Source organism: Egretta garzetta, unplaced genomic scaffold (assembly GCF_000687185.1).
Source record: "Egretta garzetta isolate BGI_Z169 unplaced genomic scaffold, ASM68718v1 scaffold18, whole genome shotgun sequence".
In the NCBI taxonomy this organism is placed as follows: domain Eukaryota; kingdom Metazoa; phylum Chordata; class Aves; order Pelecaniformes; family Ardeidae; genus Egretta; species Egretta garzetta.
The window spans coordinates 3504441-3525131 of NW_009260616.1; the positions used below are offsets into that span (position 1 = coordinate 3504441).

Genomic DNA, 20691 nt, shown 5'->3' on the forward strand with positions numbered 1-20691 from the left:
GTGAGCTCTACCAGCGTATCATCACTGCAGCCCAGGCTGCCTCCGATCTTGACATCTCCGACGAGCTCACTTGCATTGGTGACCACCAGGTCCAGTATCGCATCCCCTCGGGTAGGGGTGTCTATTACCTGGCTTAAGAAGTTGTCCTCAATGCATTTGAGAAACCTGCTGGATTTCCTACAGCTTGCCGTGTTGGTTTTCCAGCAGATGTCGGGGTGGTTGGAGTCCCCCAGGAGGACGAGAGCCTGCGAGCGCGATCCACTTATTCTGCCAAGAGCATCCCTTAGCATGAAGAGTGCTCCTGTCGTCTTGGCATTTTACTCCATTGGTACATCAATAGAGAGCAATCATATCCTCTCTCAACCCCAAGTTCACTAGTCAGAGCAAGCCACACTCTTACCTCTTCCCCCAAGCACATTTCTGTCCTTCTCTGCACCTCATCTGGTTGGATTTCATCCTTCCTGAGATAGTCCCTTCAACCTGAGAAGCAGGAAAGATCCCTTCAGCACCTGGTGCAATTCTCTTGTCTCTCCATTTCTTCAGGAAACCCTAAATAGTAAGACCGTATTTACTTTTTTCATCACCGCTTTTTCTTTGTGATTGGCATTCTTCCCGCAATCCATGTAACCTCATCTGTCTCTTCTTTGTTGTTCCCAGCTGAAGTGCTGATAAGAAGAAGACCCTTGTCAGGACTCTGTGGAAGGGCTGTTACCTGACATGTAGTATTAACTTCCCAAGCTGTCAGTGTCTTGCAGAGGAAACTTGAAAAGAGGGCCTATATTCAGAGAACAAGAAGATTTAAAAGCCCACTTAATTGTCTGGTTACTTCTCTACTTACCATGTTTCCATCCTTAGTCAGATCACCTCCTCCTTTTCTTTCTGGTTTACTATCAGGTGTCATTTTATATGAGGAAGTAGAACTGTGAAATGTGCAACTTGCACTCAGTAATGAAGTCTTACATGTTAACATTAAATGATCTAAATTAATTCCCCTCCTATGACTGTGTACTCTTGCTTGTTTTCTAGCTTCTAAAAAGATGTTTTGTTCCCAGCCCAGCTGTACGTCTCCTTCAGAGACCCATCTCCTTCTGCTTATTGCTGCACTGGACAGTGGGTGAAGCCCCACTTCACTGGGAAGCAAACGGGTTTATGCTGAATTAGGATCAACCGAGCGGTTTAGTGCTCCTTGCAGAATATAATTTTATGAGGCTTTCAAGAAACAGTTATGATTTTTTCCCTGTGCTGCTACTTTCATCACCAGACAGGTTTATTGCATCTATAGCAGTAAATCTATGAAAACCCATGGAAAATGCAGGAAATTAGTTTAACTGGGCTTTAGAGCCTCTGAAACCAAACTGAGGGGGAGATTGCATTTGAAGTGTTTTGATTCGTTAACATTTCATTTTTTTATAGTCAGACTTGCAACATCATGACTTGCGGGACAGTGAGTTTATAAAAACAGCTGCACTTATATTCTTACTCCATATGCAGATATCTTTGTAGCACATCAAACAGTTCCCAGGCACATGGAAGCTAGAAATACAGCGTGTTAACTTGACACAACTCTGGTGACATACTCATAATTCAAGATGTTCATTGCTCAAGGTGTTATTGTTCTAGAATGTAATGATTTATGACTTTCAGTTTGACATAGCTGACTAGATTGTAGTGCATCATTCTTAAAATTATCTGCATCCCCCAAATAAAAGCCCTCTTTTTAGTTCCTCTGTAATCAATAATTGATTCCAAATATTTCAGTGGATGGGGAAAAGTGTCTGGCCTCTTTGGTGGCTGAATATTGGCCACTGCTGTAGCATTTAAGTATACAACTCCCTACCTTCAATCCTTTTTTTCAAATTCCAGCATATTTATGTATTTTATACAAGTTTGGTGTTTAAAACTTTCCTAGCTATCTGTTCTCATTTCACGTTCTTCTTAAGCACAATTAAATTATCTCCTGCTTTGAAACACAAAGGCCATCAGAGTCCTGAACCTTAACAGGTTGGTAACAGGTTTACATGACAGTAAACAGCCTGGGATCCAAACAAGAGGATGCGATACAAATGTGAGCTGTGCCCTGTCGAGGGATGTCTAGGCATAGTGTGGAGGAAATTTAATGTTCTGAGTAGCAGGGCTGTCCTTGCCCTTGTCACAGAGACTGTGACAGCCGTTCTTTGTCACGGATACGCTGACACCAGTGGTGCTGGGAAATTCAGGGCCAGCTCTCCGGGTGTACGGGGTTGGAATTTTTGTATAACTTCTGTTATTTTTTAGCTTAGGAGTTGTTCTTTTTTACGTTTTAGTCTCAGCCTTAGCTTTATTTTTATGTGAATTTTTGAAGTTCATACTTTTCATTTGCAAGGCGTATGTTGTGCTTCAGTCATTCTAAGCTAATTGGGTTCTCACTAAATAATCTAAGCAGTTTATTTTATGTTTTCCACCAGCTAGAGCATGCATACTGATTGTGTTCTGCACCAGCAGGTTGAGTCACACTATATTATATCATTACCTAGCAAGCCAGGCACAATCAATTATATTCTGCCTTGGCAAATTCATTCATTATTTTATCCAAGATGCAGCTATAAAAATTCAGAATTTCTGGATATAGTAGCAATTTCCAAATGAAGTAAATGCATATATTTCATAATAAATCAAGGAAGTCATATAACTTTATTTAGAATTGTGGAGAGTATCTGTGACAAAGGACTTGGCTACACAGATAGACATGATACTCAAAACCTTTCAGCACTAGAAATCTGGTATTATGCTAGCTGAAACCTTGCTTGCTGATGCTTACTGATGCTTCTAAAAATGACTTTTCAATTCTAATTCCCTCCAGTGGAAGGGAGCAGATGACAGCCTTCCCATTACATCAAGAAACAAGCCATAAAAGAGAGTGAGATTTAACATAACGGAGAAGAGGGGGTACAAGTTGGGGCAATGGGTTCCAATTTCATTTTTGCCAGCACAGATCCTAAGCAATGCCCACGAATTGGAGATTTACATAGACTTCACTGAGATGAAAATTTGGCCCTTACTGGAAGCAAAAGAGAAGAGTTAGGAGCCTCCATTAAAAGTGTGTACTTTACCATCCTGATCCAATTCACTGAAGCCTGTATGAGCTTTTCTGCTGGCTTCAGTGGGCTTCAGATCATTTTCCTAAATTAGGAAAGTCTGTCACTCAAGGAATAATCTTAAAAAAAAAAATTCAGTTTCATGGCTGTGGAGATAAAGACCATGCCTTGTTGTGACTCCATATGCTTCACACAGTCCTTTTTTTTTTGTTAGTGAAGGATGCATATGATGTCTGTGGTTTGGGAGCAGGAGGTAGAATTGGTTTGGTTTGGGGGGAGGACTGTTTGGGTTTTGATTTTTACTTGGCAGCCATCCATAAACACCTGAGAGACTTTTCCCAATCATCTGACCAAGCTGATAAAGTACTTCAAATGATGTTCTCACTTTTTTTTTTAAACTTATCTGCAAGTATAAGCTGAAGTCAGTAAGATCCTTTTCTTTGCTTGCACTTGCTAGGGGACTGACACCTACATATTTTAGACCTTGACAGCGGTGATGTCAGTGGTGCATCATTATTTCTAGTAGAGCAGGCAGTGCAGGCTAAGGAACTATTTTTTACGTTGTTATTTCCTCAGTCATATACTTTAGGATATTTTCCTGATTAAATTGAATATGCAAGCTGCTTGACCCATAAACTCTCTGTTCGAATGGAATTTAATCTCACAGGGCCTTTATCCTGGTGAAGCCTTCTAAGCCTTTGATAGTAATGAGGAAAAATCATATTATTAGTTAATTCTTTATGCCACTGGTAATGTGCAGAAACCTATGTGGATGTTTCCCTTTCTTTTCCAGAATACTAAATTTCTTACAGTGGGACTCCCTCTCAGCAACTCTGTTCCCTTGAATCTATACTGTCTGCATACCTTTCATCTAAGTGGCATTATAAAAACTTCTTTTTCATATTTCTTTTATTTAGTTAGTTAGTGAATTTGAATTTCCTCATCCAAATAATAATCAGTTAGAAAACAGTTAGGCATCTATATTTGAAGAGCTACCTTGAGGTGGAAAGTAACTAGGGGTGTCTCTGGTCACGCTTAAACACATATTCCTGGGACAGAAAGGGCCACATCCACTCACCCTTTGTCTGAGGGTGCAAGATGCCATACAATAAAAAAGCTATGAAGTAAAATGACAAAAAAGCATAGAAGCTGGAAAATGAAATTACTCCCACCAAGATGTTGCACAGTCTGACAGTAAATTTTTAACAACACAGCCCAGATATGGCAGCTTTCTGAAAATACTGCATTGTTAAAAGGATCTCTCTTCCTTTCACAGTGTTATCTTGCAATAGATTCATTAGTTGCAAAGCATGAATAGCAAAACATGGATACTCACTGTCTTGGAGCCATCAAAAAAGGGTGTAAAAGAAGTGGCATTCGTATTGCAGAAGTTGAGATGAAAGCTTCCATTTCAATAATATTTTTTCAGACACTAGCTAATCATAAATGTCAAGTTTTCTATGTTGTTTTCAGGGCTTTTAGCTTGGGATTTTTTTTTTTTTATTTTTTTTTGTCTCATGTTCAAAGACTGCTCACAACAGAACTTTTTAGGAGTTCTCCAGCAAAATAGTTTTTTGTTGGAAATGCCTAATTATCAAAACAGAAATGCTAAGTCAAGACCCCCTGTTTTCAGTATGCTCAGGAAACACAGGCTGGCATTTCTCAGCCCCTGACTGTTGTTTTGCCCGCTCATCTGAGAGGTTGCAGCAACGCAGTTTCCAACGTTTTCAGCCAGGTATTCTAGGACTGGAAGGTGTCAGGCACGAGAAAACAGGAGTTACACAGCTCATGGATTCTGGAAGCTAGAGAACAAATCTCTGTTCTGCATTAGACAGCCCAGAACCCCAAGAAAGAGATTTTAAGGTTTTCAGGCCTCTGCCATGGAGATAACCCTGACAGCTGCAGTCAGCAGTTGCCAGAGTTTCCAATTAGCATACTTTGGTTTAGAAACAACAGCTTTAGGTGTTTCATAAGAGAAGCAAATGCAGGATTTCTGTTCTTGAAAGAGCTTCAGATTCTACTTCTCATCTCAGTTTAGGAATTTTTTTCCTTTCTTTAATTACAGAACAACGGTTTGTTTTCCTAGCCAGGAACTAGTTCATAACTACAGCAAGAGAACAGTCAGGAGTTGATCTATTTACCTATGCATGGGTTTGTATTCTCTTAACTATGTAATTTGGATTTCTTAATATTCTTAGGGAATGCCTGGTTAACAGGGTCTACTGACAACATCACTGTTTTTTGCCTTGCTACTGCACGCCTGGCTGTCAACTCATAGAATGGTTTTTGTTTTTTCCTATCAAAGATGAGATGGTCATAATATTTCTTTTCTTTCTCCATCTCTCCCCCCTTTTTATTGTGTGTAACTTTTGAATCAAATCTTTTTATGTCTCAGTGTCACATCTTCCTGCATAGCTTAAGTGTTAAAATGTTAAAAGATTTGTTTGCAATTTCAAAAGAGCTTTTCAATTTGACACATTTATACTCTTTTTAAATACCTGCATAAGTTAGGTATGCAAATAAATTTTCATTTGTCGAAAGGGTGTTTGAGGTCAGTTGAAACTCATGTAATCGCTAAATAGAACCAATTTCAGACTGAAGTAAGAAGTAGTTTATACTGACAATCCAACCAGATGGGAGAAAAGCACCACTATGTGACTGAGTTCTGCCTTTGGTCATATCGGATAGCAAATTGCCTAATGGATGTTGACTACAAAAGAATACATGAAATGAAAAAGGAATTTAAATGTTAAACCTAGTAAACAAACGTGTAAAATCAGCTTGTTCACAGACAGTCCCTAGAGAAAGAAAAGAGGCAGTATATCTGCCTGTGCAATCTACTGAAATTGGTGGTCAGACTCGCTTGCAATGAACCACTTAGGTGCTCTGACCTATAAGGCCCTGGGAAGGTGGTTTACTTACCTTATAGTGAGAAGCTGTTACTTTTCAAACAAAATCATGAACAAAGGTTTTAAGTCCTAGCATAGAACCTATTAGTTTCCTCTAACTTTTTACACGAAATGAAGAGGAACCACAGAACTGTAAGTTTCCGACACTGACATTTCTCTATACTGACGATGTTATGCAGAAGGGCTGGTATTGCTTTCAGTTATTACAAAATACTCTTTCTTAAGTGCCTTGAACAAATCATTGCCTTTGGAGAATGAATTGAACGTGGATAAATAAAGAGGTATATACTTTGACTAGTTGAAGAAAGTAATTCACATCACTGTCATGGGACCTGAATTTTCAACACCTTGCAGAATGCTGAGTCCATCATCCCCAAGTCTTCATTGCTTTCCTGGCAGGGGCAGGTGAGGGAGAGTGGTGTTTAGGGAACTAGTGAGGAATGGTTAGGGAATTGGGGCTGTGTGTAATTCAGGATGCTGTTTCATTTTGTATGTAATTTGAAGTCACTGCTGTCTGCAGTTAGAACAGGCAATCCCACCAGTCTCTTCTGTCCCCACTTCTGCCCCCAGGCTCAACAGCACTCCAGACACATGAGCAGTATAGCAGCCAAAGGGAGGCAACAGCACTGTACTGGCAGAACATGCAACAGTGTCCTTACATTTAGCAGAAGGCCTCCATCCATCAATCATTTTCATTTGGAGTTAATAACTGAATATTATTAACATAAAGAAATGCAAAAGCCAGGTATTGTAATAATGGGATTTGAGCACTTGGAGCCAAATAACAATCATCTCAAATTACCTTGTTTGAATTAGTTTTGTGTTTCAATATAGGAAAAAAGTTGTTGAGAGATCTCTTAAATATACCACAAAGTACATTATGAATTTAGTTCTTATACTCTGAAGGAAATAAACAGTGTTTTGGAAAAAGTAAGGTGGAAGGTAAACATGAAGTGCTTAAAATTCCTACCCAATATGAAAGTGCAGACATGTGAGCAGAAATCTTCCTATTATTGGAAATAATTAACTCTTGAATGAAAAATCTTCAACAAAACCATATGAGTTTCAAAGATGCTGGTGAGCATGGGCTGAGAAAGGAAATTTGGAGGAGTGGAGAGATACAAATGCATAACTACAGAGAACAAGAAAATAGTTTGAATGAACTGCAGAAAGCAAAATATTGTAACAAGTACTGTCTTTTACTTTATTACAAGGAAAAGTGCAGACAGGAAAACATAACAAAGACATTCTATTAAAGGAGAAGAATCTTACCGACAACATACCCTTTCTAAATGATACCTCAATGAATATGAAAACGAAGACCAAGAGGCTTAGGTTGATAATTATTTATGGAAAAAAAAAAAAAGGAGTTAAATGAGAACCTCAGCATTTTCCAAGTCAAGCATACTTTTGAAGAAAAGGGAGTACAATGAATGTGTCAAGTTACATTCCTCAGCAATAATTTGCAACCCAGAGGAGACAGCCAAAAAAAAGTCATGAAGTAGCAAAGCAGCAGCTGCATTCAAGAGCTTAAATAAGGTTCAGTTGCTGAAAATCTACAAAGATTTTCAAATTGTGATTCCTTAAATTGAATACTGTTTCTACCTTAGCATATGGAAACAAAGGCTAGAAGATCCCCAGAGATGTAGACAGAGGATTACAGGCAATAGCTGCATTATAAATTTGGAGATTCCTTCAGAATTGAGTAAGTCCTTATTTCCAGAAGTGACCAGAAAAGAAGGTAGAATATTTAGGAAGTGTGTTAAAAATTATGCCTGGCTGACCACATGGTCCATGAGCCACTGGGAAGAAACATGTAAAATTGGAAATGAATTCATATATCTGTTTTGATTAACTAACTGGATTGAAGTGCTTGCTCCACTTAACACCTCCTACCAGCCAAATCAATGAATGCTACAGACATACAGGGCTAAAGCATCCAAAGTACCTTCTATTTCCTACCAAAATGAAGGAATGGGTCAACAGGTAGACTTAACATCAGTCAGAAGGCATCACTTCTACATGCTTTCAATCTAAGCAGGAGGGTATTTTATTAACTGCTAGAAAGTCTTCAAAAGCACCTTCTTTTTGTCTAAACTCCCCCTTCCCACTAAACTGGAAGCTTTCAAACCCATGATATGGGATAGATGCTTGTCATCAGCACTGCTGCTAAGCAACTTATCTTAATTAACTGGAGGAAACTTCTGGACTTACTCCCACCACCTGCATGTGTAAAGTTTAGCAAGCAAGACTATCTGCTCTTTCAGGTCTTTAAAAGGCTCACAATCGGCCTCAAGGAGATTTGAAATATCTTTGACCGAAAGTAATCCGGATTTTGTAACAAGTACAAGAAGAGAACTTTTAGAGGAGATCTGGACAAACCATCCCTTTAAAAATTGTTAGAAATAAACAGAGAGAAAACAAGGAACAGAGAATAATCACAAAAGAAAACTTATACTGTACAGGTGAAAAAGAAAAGGAAGAAAGTCTAATTGCTATAAAAGATAAACCAAGTTTGGCAATGAAGAAGGAAGTGAAACAAATAGCCAAAAGTTCTTCTTGTATATGTAGAGAAGGAATAGTTTCACTGTGCACAGACAGCAGAGGCCAAAATTAAAGAACTTTAGTTTGGCACCAAAATGAAATCAGGACCTTCTGTCACTTTCAGTAAGGACAAGAGTTAAATATTAAGACAATGCACAATAATTAATAGAAATGGAAATTACTATATCAGAAGTAGAAACAGAACACAATAATCTGAATACTTTCAAGCTTGGAAATATAGACAGTTGAAAGAATTATATATGAAGTAGGCAATAAACTAAAATCAGAAGTAGACACCAGGGACGAATAATTAGGGACATGGAAAATTGGATAAAATGCAACCTGGTTCGCAAAAGGTAAATCCTGCCAATCTAAATATGATGTCTGTCTGATAATTTAGCAGATTTTTGTAGACAAAAGACAAATGGTAGATCTAAACTGTAAGGCTTTTGTACGGTGCAGCGTAGAAAATTATCAGTTAAGCTAAGGAACGGGATTAGCACTGTAAAGATTGAGAGCTAGGTAGGAAATTGGCTAATGAGGATGAAGTACAAGGCAATGTGCTGTGAGAGAAACAGCTTGCTAAAAAGAGCTTACTGACGGCGGTCCCCAAGAGTTGTTCTGAAGACCAGTCTTGTGTAGTGACTGTGGTAATAGCTTTGGCACCCTCCTGTAGGAAGAAGGATTAAAGTACCAGGCAACGAGAGCTGAATGACATTGAGAAATGCTATGAAGCGCAAAGTGCAAGGTAATGTCTGTGGCAACAGATGGGAGGAATTTGAGCACTGTTGTGACAAAGCTGTTTCCAAATGGTTCAGTCTAGGTATTTCTCGTATTGGCGGAGACGTGCTAATGCCATAGGACAGGACAACTTATCATCTCAGGACAGCACTTTGCTAGCTGTAGCCATGGAGATTTTCGGTCAGCTCAAGAGGGCCACCAGAGCTTTTTCTCTTACCTGCTCCAAAGCCTTGGCAGAGTAATTGTGTGCCTGCTAACAACGTACTGAATGTGCAAATCCTAAAAAATGTTTGCTGTATGGGGCATAGCTTTGATTTCTGATGGACCTCAATATATATAAATTAATCTATAAATTCACAGGGAGGAAAGGAGAATTATTTGAGCTAAAGACCAATGCTGACATAAGAACATACAGGTGGAAACTGAGAAAGAGTAAATTTGGAATAGAAATTAGGGGGATTTTTTGGTGATCACAGCAGAGAGGTTCCAGAACAGACTTCATGTATATTAAGGGGAGTGGGCAAAAACCCTAATAGTGTTTGCAGGAGGACAGGGCCTGTTTGCCAGATGGAATATGTGATCTGGCTGTACACAGTAATGGGGGACTGGATTCGATGGCTGAGGACGTGCTCTCTGTTCTGATTCCCTCATGCGCCTGTCTTGTGAATTGACTCAGCTGAGAGACCTTGGAGGTCCTGGAGTTTGGCCTCATGTTGCCTGCAGCAAATGTGGCAGACCACAGAGAACCCTGATGCGAAACAGCCGTATCGCACTCCCTCCAGAGAGCTTACGTAGTCCCCTGTGATAAGGGTAACTGCAGCTGCATATTCCTTGTTTCCCAGGGCAGGAGTGCTCCCGGTTTCTATGGCTGAGAGAAAAGAACACCGTTCTGGGAGAGCATTACGGCACTAATATATTGATAGATTCAGCAGAAAAATAAAAAAAAAAGGGATCCAAGAGAAGTCAGTTATCGTAACCTTGGTTTTGAACATATTGAACACAATTAGCCTCATATACGGTAATACAGAATCAAGCACAGCAGGCAGCTGCTACTGTATTAAATACTTATACGCAAACCCAGAAAGACACATGGCAACTGACAGCTGATAGAGCAAACCAGCAAAGCATATCAAAAGGTAAAACTGGGGAGGGGGAATTGTTTTTATTTCTATAAGCATTTCTGTTGTGGTCCTCCTTTTAGTATTAAGAATGTTTAAAAGGATAACTGCTTTACCACTGTCACGCCAAATGATTGATCGAAAACCAGCAGAAATGAAGCCCCCTTATCCCACAGTAAGGATGCTCACAGGAAATTAGTGCAGTGTAATATAAGTGTTTTAACTTCACATAAAAATGTCTTTCCTATGTAGATAAGATAAGATTAAAACAGATTGCAGGACTTATTCTACCTTGCACTTTTTAATTAGACAGACTGCTGGTACCACAGGGGTACTGAACACAGGCTCATTTTTTCTCCACATCTGATGGTGGAGGCAACAAAAGGAAAAAGAAGAGAAAGCAGCATTGCCATCTCTCCTGGCACCCAGGAAAGGAAGATAAGCCATTTCACACAAACATTTTGCCCTAACAGGCGTGTATTTAGAAAGGACAGCCTATTATGAAATTTTTCTGACGATACCACTTGAGAAGCATGAAATCATGCAGATTTGTGCAAAACCGGTATTTGCCTTACAGCTGCCTACATCAACCTCAGAGATTTTTCTCCAAATGCTATCAGTTTTCTCCAGAAGTTTGTTTTATCCCACCAATGAATTCCAAGAAAACTATGAAGTTTCCCAAATTTTAACTGAATTCGTGGTGACAGCTTTCCGTTAACCCTATTCTCCTTTTTCTCCTGTATAGATAACCTCAGCATCTAAGAGCTTAGGACTTTCCCGCTCACCACGGTCTTACCAGTTAAACTGGGCTCACCAGCAAATACCATGCAAGGACTAGGATGGGGATGAGGATAAGGCTGAGGTACTTAATGCTTTTTTTGCCTCAGTCTTTAATAGTAAGGGCAGCTGTACTCCAGGTACCCAAACCCCTGAGCCAGAAGACAGGGACGGGGAGCAGAACAGAGCTTCCATGATCCAAGAGGAAATGGTTAGTGACCTGCTCAGCCAATTAGACATACACAAGCCTATGGGGCCAGATGGGGGCCACGCAAGGGTACTGAGGGAGCTGGTGGAGGTGCTTACCAAGCCCCTTTCCGTCATTTATCAGCAGTCCTGGATGATTGGGGAATTTCCATTTGACTGGAGGTCAGCAAACATGATGCCCATTTACAACAAGGGCCAGAAGGAGTACCAGCGGAACTATAGGCCTGTCAGTCAGGCCTTGGTGATGGGGAAGGTCATGGATGAACCTTATCTCCTTCTATAACAAGGTGACCCACTTAGTGGATGAGGGAAAGGCTGTGGATGTTCCCTACCTGGACTTTAGTAAAGCCTTTGACACTGTTTCCCACAGCATTCTGTTTGAGAAACTGGCTGCTCATGGCCTGGACAGGCATATTCTTTGCTGGGTAAAAAACTGGCTGGATGGCCAGGCCCAAAAAGTGGTGAATGGAGTTAAATCCGGTTGGAGGCCGGTCACAAGCAGTATTCCCCAAGCCTCAGTGCTGGGGCCAGTTTTGTTTAACGTCTTTATCAACAGCCTGGATGAGGGGATTGAGTGTGCCCTCAGCAAGTTTGCAGGTGACACTAAGCTGGGTGGAAGTGTTGATCTGCCTGAGGGTAGGAAGGCTCTGCAGAGGGACCTGGACAGGCTGGATCGCTGGGCCGAGGACAATTGTATGAGGTTCAACAAGGCCAAGTGCCGGGTCCTGCACTTGGGTCACAACAACCCCATGCAATGCTACAGGCTTGGGGAAGAGTGGCTGGGAAGCTGCTTGACAGAGAGGGGGGTACTGGTCGACAGCCAACTGAATACGAGAAAAACAGAAAATAGAGAAAATGTGTCATATGATTACTTCACATCACAATTTCTATGCAACATTTGCGATTCAGTATAAGCAGGAGTTGATTAGCCATAGTAACGGGCAGCATTTCATCTGTGTTACAGCACATTGAGGATGTTTCTCTTATGCGTGAAATGATGGAGACAAAAATTCCTTTGGGTTCTTTGTTTTGACCAAATGGCAATGAGGCTGATGTCAGATTTTCGCTGTCATTGAAGCAAGCCAGATAATTCTTGCTTTGGGTGCTGGCTGGCATGAGCAACATGATGTGTTGAGACATGCCCTGCAGCTCAAGCCTCCTTCATCCAGTGAAAAGCTTCTTATGTGACTGCCAATGGACAGGAAAGAAAAGAAAAAAGATGTTGAAGAACTAGCTATAAATTTAACTTTGCATCCCAGCTGCATTCAGAGGGCAAGATAGGACCTTGAGTCATCACGTAAGACTATACTCACAATAGTATATGGAAATAGCTGGAGGTCATTAAAGTATGAAGATAATGCAATCCTGCTGCTAATGGATGGACTCCCTGCCCAGAAGTTATCATTGTTACTGAAGCTGTCCAGCACCCCTTGGTACCCTTCTCATCAAGAGAACCAACACTTCTGCCGGGGCATTCAAGCTTCTGCAGTGGGAGAGCTGAGAAGACATGCTAAACCGTGTCTCAGTGGTTTGGGTTCCTTTAGGGATCTCTAGAGTAAAGATCTGGGAGATCTGGCAGAACATATGAAGGTTCAAATAGGTGGGTTTTATCTGTTTGGACGCAGTCTGGAAAACTCACAGAAGCCCTGCTGGTGTTTGGTGCCACTTGGGTTTTGCAAAATACTGCGTTTCACTGCGTTGGTGGCAGCCCCAGTTTCTGTTGATGACAAAGATGTACCATTACCTGCCTAGAGCTTTAGAAAGATATCTACATATCCCTAGGAAATATTCTGCCCATAACTCTCAGCTGGGATCAGTGATCAGCCAAAGGTCAGGACTTTATCCCTTATCCCTGAAGGCAGGCAGCAATAATTGAGGTTGAACCAGCAGATCGTTCTCTCAATAAAGAGCAGGGCAGACCCTGAGTCCCAGAGGGAGCATCCCTTCCTCCCTGGTAGGAGGAAACAGAGACATGTCCCTCACAGGCTGTGATAAAAATAGTCAGCAACAGTTTGAGTGAGTCACAGTACCAACCTAAGGCAAATTTGGCCAGATCCGCATGGGTCTGAGCCGAGGGAGTCGCCAGAGAGCACTATGAGCTATGACTAGGATGCTGGCTTCCATCCCTCTTAATAAAGTGATATGTCTGTAATATCCAGCTATGCAAGTGAAAGCACTGTGCGAATTCATCGCTCTCAGAGCCCTCACCCTTCCTGGTACTGCGGCTGGCTGGAGAGTGTGTGCATCCCACAGCGCAACTTCTGCACTTGGTCACAGCGAGCTTCATTTGCTATATTGGAGGCAAAAATAGAAAAACAGTGTGAAAAGAAGCTCAGTCTCTCGATCAATTCATCAAACCGAGTGGAAATGTCTGTTTGCTATATAAAAGATAATGAGAGAAATCTGGTTTTAACTCCCTTAGCTCAGCCTGCTCAGGTACTCATGTGTGAAATTACCCAGGGGGAAAAGACATAAGCTGGTGCAGGAGCCCTTCTTGGCCTTAGCTTTGATTGGCTGTGCAGCATAGGTGACAAACTGAATTAGTTTGGAAAACAGAAAGATTCATCAGACTGCACAGACCCACTGAGTGGAATAGGACATTGGTGGGAACTGCCTGTCTGGAGAGCGTGGAGGGTGTCAACAGAAAGGCGGGACGAAATGAATTCCATCTGATACGTACATTCTTATCCCTCTTCATCAGGAAATTGCTTCTCTCTAAGGTTTAAAATCTGAATTAATAGACCTGATTTCTTCATTCATTTTTGTCAAATGTGGCAAATTTCTAGAGGAGGTAGGGGAAAAGGTAGTTATTCCATTTTGTAGTTTATCACTGAGTATATGAAACATGACAATTCTAAATTTTCAGTTAGTCATATAACAAAAAATTCTTTTTAAAGACTTAAAAAGCACAGTTAGGTTGCCATAGACTAGGAGCTGGGCTTCATATTACCAAGAGATTCAGTCTATGGCTGCTGTTGTGAAATGCAAATGGAGCTGGAGCACCACAGCTCCCTTAGTCTGCTCCTGCAGATTATTTCCAGTTCAACGGACCAAGTAAAAGAGAATTTGCATTTTCATAACCATTGTAATAACGGTCGTGGTCATTATCATGATAGCTGAGTGAAAAATCAAAATTAGCAAATCATTGAGTTTCTTTGTCTGCGTAGGCTTTTCTGCAGACTCACGTCTGTCTGGTTTTGTCACTGTCGATATTGTTTGGCTCTAGTGTCAGTGGTAGCATGGATGTGGACGTCTGTGGCAGTCAGAACTACTTGTCTGCAAATTGCCTCTGCAGCAGTCAGACAGTCAGTGTGGTGTTTCCTAGCTGGGATACAGCGATTCTTCTATATCCTTTCTTCCCGCTTTCCCTTCTAGGTTCATGATCTGTGTACGACTCGCTCTCTCCAGACCTAGGCATGAATTTACTGCCTTCTGAACAGTTTTTCTTTCTTTTTTTCTTCTGCGGTCATTGTCTTATCACTATTCAAGACCATGAAATCAGATGCACTGTTTGCTCCCCACCAAAAGGTTACTCCTACCTTTTCAACTGGATTACTTTAAAGCACAAGACTCTCCAGTGGAAATAGTAGTAGTGTTTTAGCCATAATAGTTTAAGAATATACAAAAGACAAGTTTTACACAGAGAGATAATAAGAAGCAGGAGAAAAGAAATAGTGGAGAGTAAATTTTGAAAGGCTTAATTGTTCATTCTGGAGTTTTTAAAATCTTCAGTTATCAGATGCCTTTATATTGTTGTTCTTTATTTTGGAAATCTTGTGATGCTTGACTTACTCCCAAAATGCCTAATTTTTATTCACTTGGAACAAAAATACTGTATATGAACTAAAATTCAAATGGGATTTGGAAACTCCATCCACAATTGTATGTAGCTGTGCTGTAAGGTATTTTATTTAGAAAACAAACAAACAAAAAACCCCACTGCAGATATGTTTGGGTTCATTTCTTTTTTAACATAAAAGAATTCATGTGTGGAAAACAGAAAGTCAGACTGATTTCTCCTTGTGTTTTCTGTGGTCAGCTGGACCTCACTGCTGCAGTGGTTTTCTGGTGGGGTTCTGCAATAGCTGGTATCGGGGCGAGGAGTGAGACCCCTGCTCCTGCAGCCAGGCCGTGGTCCCTAAGGAACACCTCTTAGATAAATACCAGAAACGTCCGCTCACCCAGAATCAATGCGGGTTTTGACAGACTGAGCAAATCTTGTTATACGTGTTATCTTGTTACATTTGTCTAGGTTTTGCTTTGTATGTTTATCTTCAAATTGACAGGCCCCTGAAATATGCTTTTCATATGCTGAAAATTAACGGTAGTTTAGTGTAAGCTATTTTCACCACAGGTACTAAATAATGTCTAGAGACGACATGTTTTTCACGTTTTCCTAATCTTTTAATGTTTGTAAATAGCACTGGGTATTCCATATTGAATACTTTTGTTTGGGAAGACATATATACACCCCTAGATAGCAGAACAGAGCAGCCCTGGTGAGGTCTGCAGGGCTGGTTTAACTGTTTGATTTGACTACTCAGTAAGCTTTAGCAGATGCCTTCCATGTCAGTGATGAAATCTGAAATGTTATTGTAACTGAGACACTTAGTTTGTCTCTGCAAAGGAGGTCTCTGTCTTCTCCTGAGAGGCTGATATCCCTATTTCCCATTTTTGTTCTGTAAAGCCATCTTTATCCAGTAACCAAGTGTTACTGTCTCTGTGAAATGGGTAAGAAAATTATCTAAAATAATTTTGATTCACAAAAGAAATTCGTCGGCTGAAAATCAATCCCAGCACTCAAGAGTGTTAGATGATTGATATCATCACGAAGTCTTCTGGTCTCTCAATAAACTACATGATAAGCAAGCTTATATACATATGTACCTATATGTGTAGATACAAAATCTATAGTAAGATTATTTAATGTTACAGAAACGTGAGTTATTTTTTGGTTGCTTACTCTAGGGTGTGTGACACCCATTGGCTAATATGAGCTAAACCATTTCTGACTGTGTTACTCTCTGAACAGCTTACAGTCATCCTGTTTAGCATGGAGGGAAGTGGGATATGGAGAGACTTACAAATATGGATATTTTAAAAATATTTTTTCTTAGAGGAAATATGTTTCTGTAGAAAGTGAGAGATAAGTCAGAAAAATGAAGCATAATATCATTCTCAAGTAGCTTTTTAGCCAGAGAGAGGAATTACGCTCTTACTGAGAGCCTGCAGTTTCATACTGCAGTTGTGTAGAGGGTAGCAATGAAAAATTCTTAGGAGAAAAATTTCTTAGGAATAGCTCTTTCGGCTGGTTTTGAATGTGTCTCTTTTGCTGTCTATTAATAGTGAATCTCAGCAGATGAGGTTTGCAGGTCAAGATAAAAAAAACTTCCAAAATCTACATATAGACATAGCAGTAGAGCATGCCTGGAAATCCTATCTTCAATAAAACACAATTTTTTCAGCCGCAGTCTGAGGAATACCGTACAGCGAACAACAAGTTTTGTGTTTGATGAACTAAGTCTTCATCCTCCCCTCACACGGCTGGATTCACTGCCGTTTCAACAGGAGGAAAATACCCATTGATTTCAAGGGGCTTTGGGTCAATCTGACAGAGGATTGACAAAACCCAGAGATTTCTCATATGCCTACAGTATATATTCCTCTATTAACCTTACTAACAACCCTTCTACTTCAGTGCTGCAGAGAGCTGCTGCAGAAAACAATTCAGCCTGAACCTTAGCTTGTTTCCAAGGAAGGTAAAGGTGGCACAGGGCTGTCAGGATCCAGGTCTCTTTGCATTAGCTGTGCATAGAGACCAAAGACAAATGCTTCACAGGCCTTTGTTTAGATTTCCCCCAGCTTCAACCAAACCCATTCTCCCAGGCTGGAGAGCTGCCACTGAGAGGGGACACTGCCATGGAGCAAATATTATCGGGCAAAAAGAGCCCACTGGCAGGAAACTGCTGAGAGAGGAATGAGCGGCATGGCCGGGAGGAGGGGGAAATGGTAGAGCTGGAGCCATGAACTAAAGCAACAGTGAATTGGGTTTGGCTGGGCAGCTCCTAGAGCAAGAAAAAGGGCACATTTAGCTGTTGGAAGCCCCACAGATTCCTCACAGCAGGACACAAGGCAATCACAAATCTGGCTGGCACTCTGGTTATACAGTGGAGCAAGCCAGCTGGCTGGCTGGGGTGAGAAATTCAGGCATAAGGTGGGAAGGAGGGACAGCGGGAAACTAGGGAGCTAGTTCCCACTCTGGGAAACGATGCATTTGGCTCCTGAGTTTTGCTTCAGCTTACTCAAGTTCACTGCTGCCAAGTGGTACCCAAGTTCACACGCAAAGAGGAAATGGGGGTGGGGGGGAAGTGCTGAAAGCAAAACTGAATGGAAAATGGGGAAAAAAATTAATTGGAAAATGCTTTGAAATTATTGACTTGGGTTTGATTGCCACATGGGGGAGATCTAAGCCTAATCAGTCCTTTCAGAGCTGTGTCACATTGGGAAATCCTTCAGCAGACACAGGGTGAGGCTCAACACTGTCTTCGGGGCTGGTGGGACAGCTGGATGATTGCATCAAATCATACTGCCAGGTGACACGTGAAGACCTGGTGACATTCCTGGAAAAAAGCAATAAACAGCTGATGAGAAGCAGAACTCTTCCTACCCTGCAATCCCACTTTAAACTTTCCGCATTATGGTGCTTTCCCTCTGAAACGTGCATGCAAGCCGTGGGAAACAAAAACATACAGCTCCATGGGTGATATGCCCAAAGCTTTCAAAGATACTGTGGATTCTTTAAAAAAGCCAAGTGCTTCTTCAGGCAGGAAGTTGGACACAGGTTCTGTAGGTCTTTTAAGTGACAAGGGATTAACATGACTACAAAGTTAGCTTAAGTGAAATTTGCTTTCACCATAATGATTATTTCTTTAAATATAAAAAGCAGAATTGCTAATAAGCTTCTTCTTAGATAATATAGTCTGGTCTGTCCATTTTGTGCCGTGCTAAAATGATCCGAAGGAAACAAATGGGTATCCATCGAAGCACCGTAGTCAGTTAGGATTAAAAAACAGACTTGCAGACACCTTTAGGTAAAATAGTGAAGTACCTCACGAAGCAGCTAGTCTCTGGTTGCAGCTAGTTGTTGGTGTTTAAGAACAGAGCCCTGACACTTGCAGAATACAGGCGCTTCTTAAAGTCACACTGAATGCTGATGTGTATATCCCCAGTTCTAGATCCCCGCCGACAAGCTGGCTATACGCTTTATCCTTCGTGGCTTCCCACACACAGCATGCAAATAGAAATAACTTGCCGTGTAGGATCAGGAGACAAGTCACATGGACCTAAAGCCATTTTCATGTCCCCCACAGCAGAAACCCAGTGTCTAAAACCCATGTCCAATGGTCTGTACTTTCAAATCCCTGCTTTCACCTTTACCTGCAAGGACTAGCGTATTGCCAAAAATGTTGTTTGTGTTGTATTTTTAGTCCTGGCACACCGAGTCTGGATATGTCAGAAAATTCAGGCCGACCTCTGATCTAGTGGAGCTGTGTGCCAGAGTATGTGTGCTCCAGCTTTCAGTTAGCTGCCCTCCATATGTGCGTTCAAACCTCCTGAGGTCAACCCAGAGCACATTTCACAGCTGAAGTTCATCCTCTCCAAACTCACATTAAATCTTCTAGCATCTGCTTTCTGTTTACACACCCAAGAAGCTGCAGGAGGGCTCTTAAAGTGCCTTTATTAACATATTTTTAAGTATATATGTTTTAAATGTTTAGTTAAATTATTTAAATTCTTCTTTAATTGTCTTTTTATATTACCCATGGCTTGTTATACTTCACAGACGTGCGGTTTAGCTGTAATTAACTTCAGATCTGTCCGCTGCCTGTCAGATAACTGTAGGCTTCACACTGGAGCCAGAGAAACTTGGACTCAGAGAAGTAGCTGGCTTGTCTAAAAGCACAAAATCAGCTTTGGATCTGTGACCAGAACCCAGCTTTCCCAAGTCCCACCTGACCAATACTTAAGATGTCTGGGGCACGGGAAGGCACTGGTTAGCTGTTGGTTATGGAAGACAGGGAAGTTAACGGGGGCAAACCAACTTTCAGAGAGACATTCCCATAAAAAATGGACAGCCCAGTGAAAATGGGGTGTTCTGTGCTGTGTGTAACAAAAAAAGGATCTGTGCCTACCCCTGTCTGTGGGTCTTCATGATCTCAGGATAACCAGTGCTGTGTCTAATGACTCTACTCTTATTTCTGCTTAGTTTTCAGGACTTTACTTGTTGTCATTCTTCACTATCCTTGTTGGGCTGGTGCTCTACTCCTCCACGTCCACCTACGTAGCCCAGGATCCTCGGGTGTACAAGCAGTTTCGAAACCCTTCAGGACCTGTTGTAGACCTGCCAGCCACCGGGCAGCTGGAGCCTTCGGTAACATACACCAGCCTGGGGCAGGAGACAGAAGAGGAGCCTCACGTTAGAGTCGCTTAAACCCAGGGCTGTTGATCACCTACTGATGATTCAGTGGAGCTCGTATATCCATTATCTCTGTATTGTACATAGAGAAAGGTATTTACCAGGTGCAGTTACACCGGTGAGCTGCAAGGTAGCAAATAAGGAAAGCTCATAAAAGTACAAATTAATTGTTCCAGGGTGTTCATTGCAAGGAGATGCCAGTCCCTCGTTTACGATACGAGCAGCAGGTTTGCAATACAAACTGCTGTATATGAATCAGTTAATGTCAAACTACCTGTGAAAGATATTCAATATATAAGCTGAAATTACAAAAAGAAATTCATAGAAGGGTGCTTTTGCACCCACTGAGCGATGTTATGCCTAAACCACACCAGTTGTGGAAAAGCCGCCTTTTTACAGCAAATACACTTGTGCAGTCACTGTTAATTTCTCTCTAAGATTTGTTTGTTTGCACAAAATAGATGGGTTACTCGTGGTAGCAAAACCCTGACACATTTTTGCTAGCACCTTGGATTTGGTGAGGGAGAGACAACGCATTCATCTGTGCTATCTGTCTAGTTGCCCTTTCTGGGTAATCTGTTCCATGAATCCAGAGGAGGGACAACTTACAATATCCGTCTCTATTCTAGGAATAGGTATAAGGCGAGCATTTTAGCCTTTCTATATTTGCAGAAGTGAAGTACTCAAGCATTGACCTCTCTATGATCCATGGCAGATTTCCTAGCGGCTGAGGCTCTGCATCAGGTGACAGGGAGTTAGTTTCTCTGTAGTCGTGACGTAACACAGATTTCTTACTTTTTAAATTTTAATCTGTAAAGAGAAAAACGCATTTTCTAGTTTCCTAT

The 20691-nt window shown here is 41.2% G+C and overlaps 1 protein-coding gene across 1 annotated transcript in view; it reads left to right on the forward strand.

The window, feature by feature from the left end:
- Positions 1-19861, forward strand: part of SLC35F1 (solute carrier family 35 member F1) — a 254425-nt gene extending 234564 nt beyond the window's left edge. Inside the window, exon 12 of the mRNA XM_035900698.1 lies at positions 19637-19861. Coding sequence (XP_035756591.1) covers positions 19637-19861 — 225 coding nt within the window. The remainder of the gene's footprint in view (positions 1-19636) is intronic.
- Positions 19862-20691: the final 830 nt, after the last annotated feature.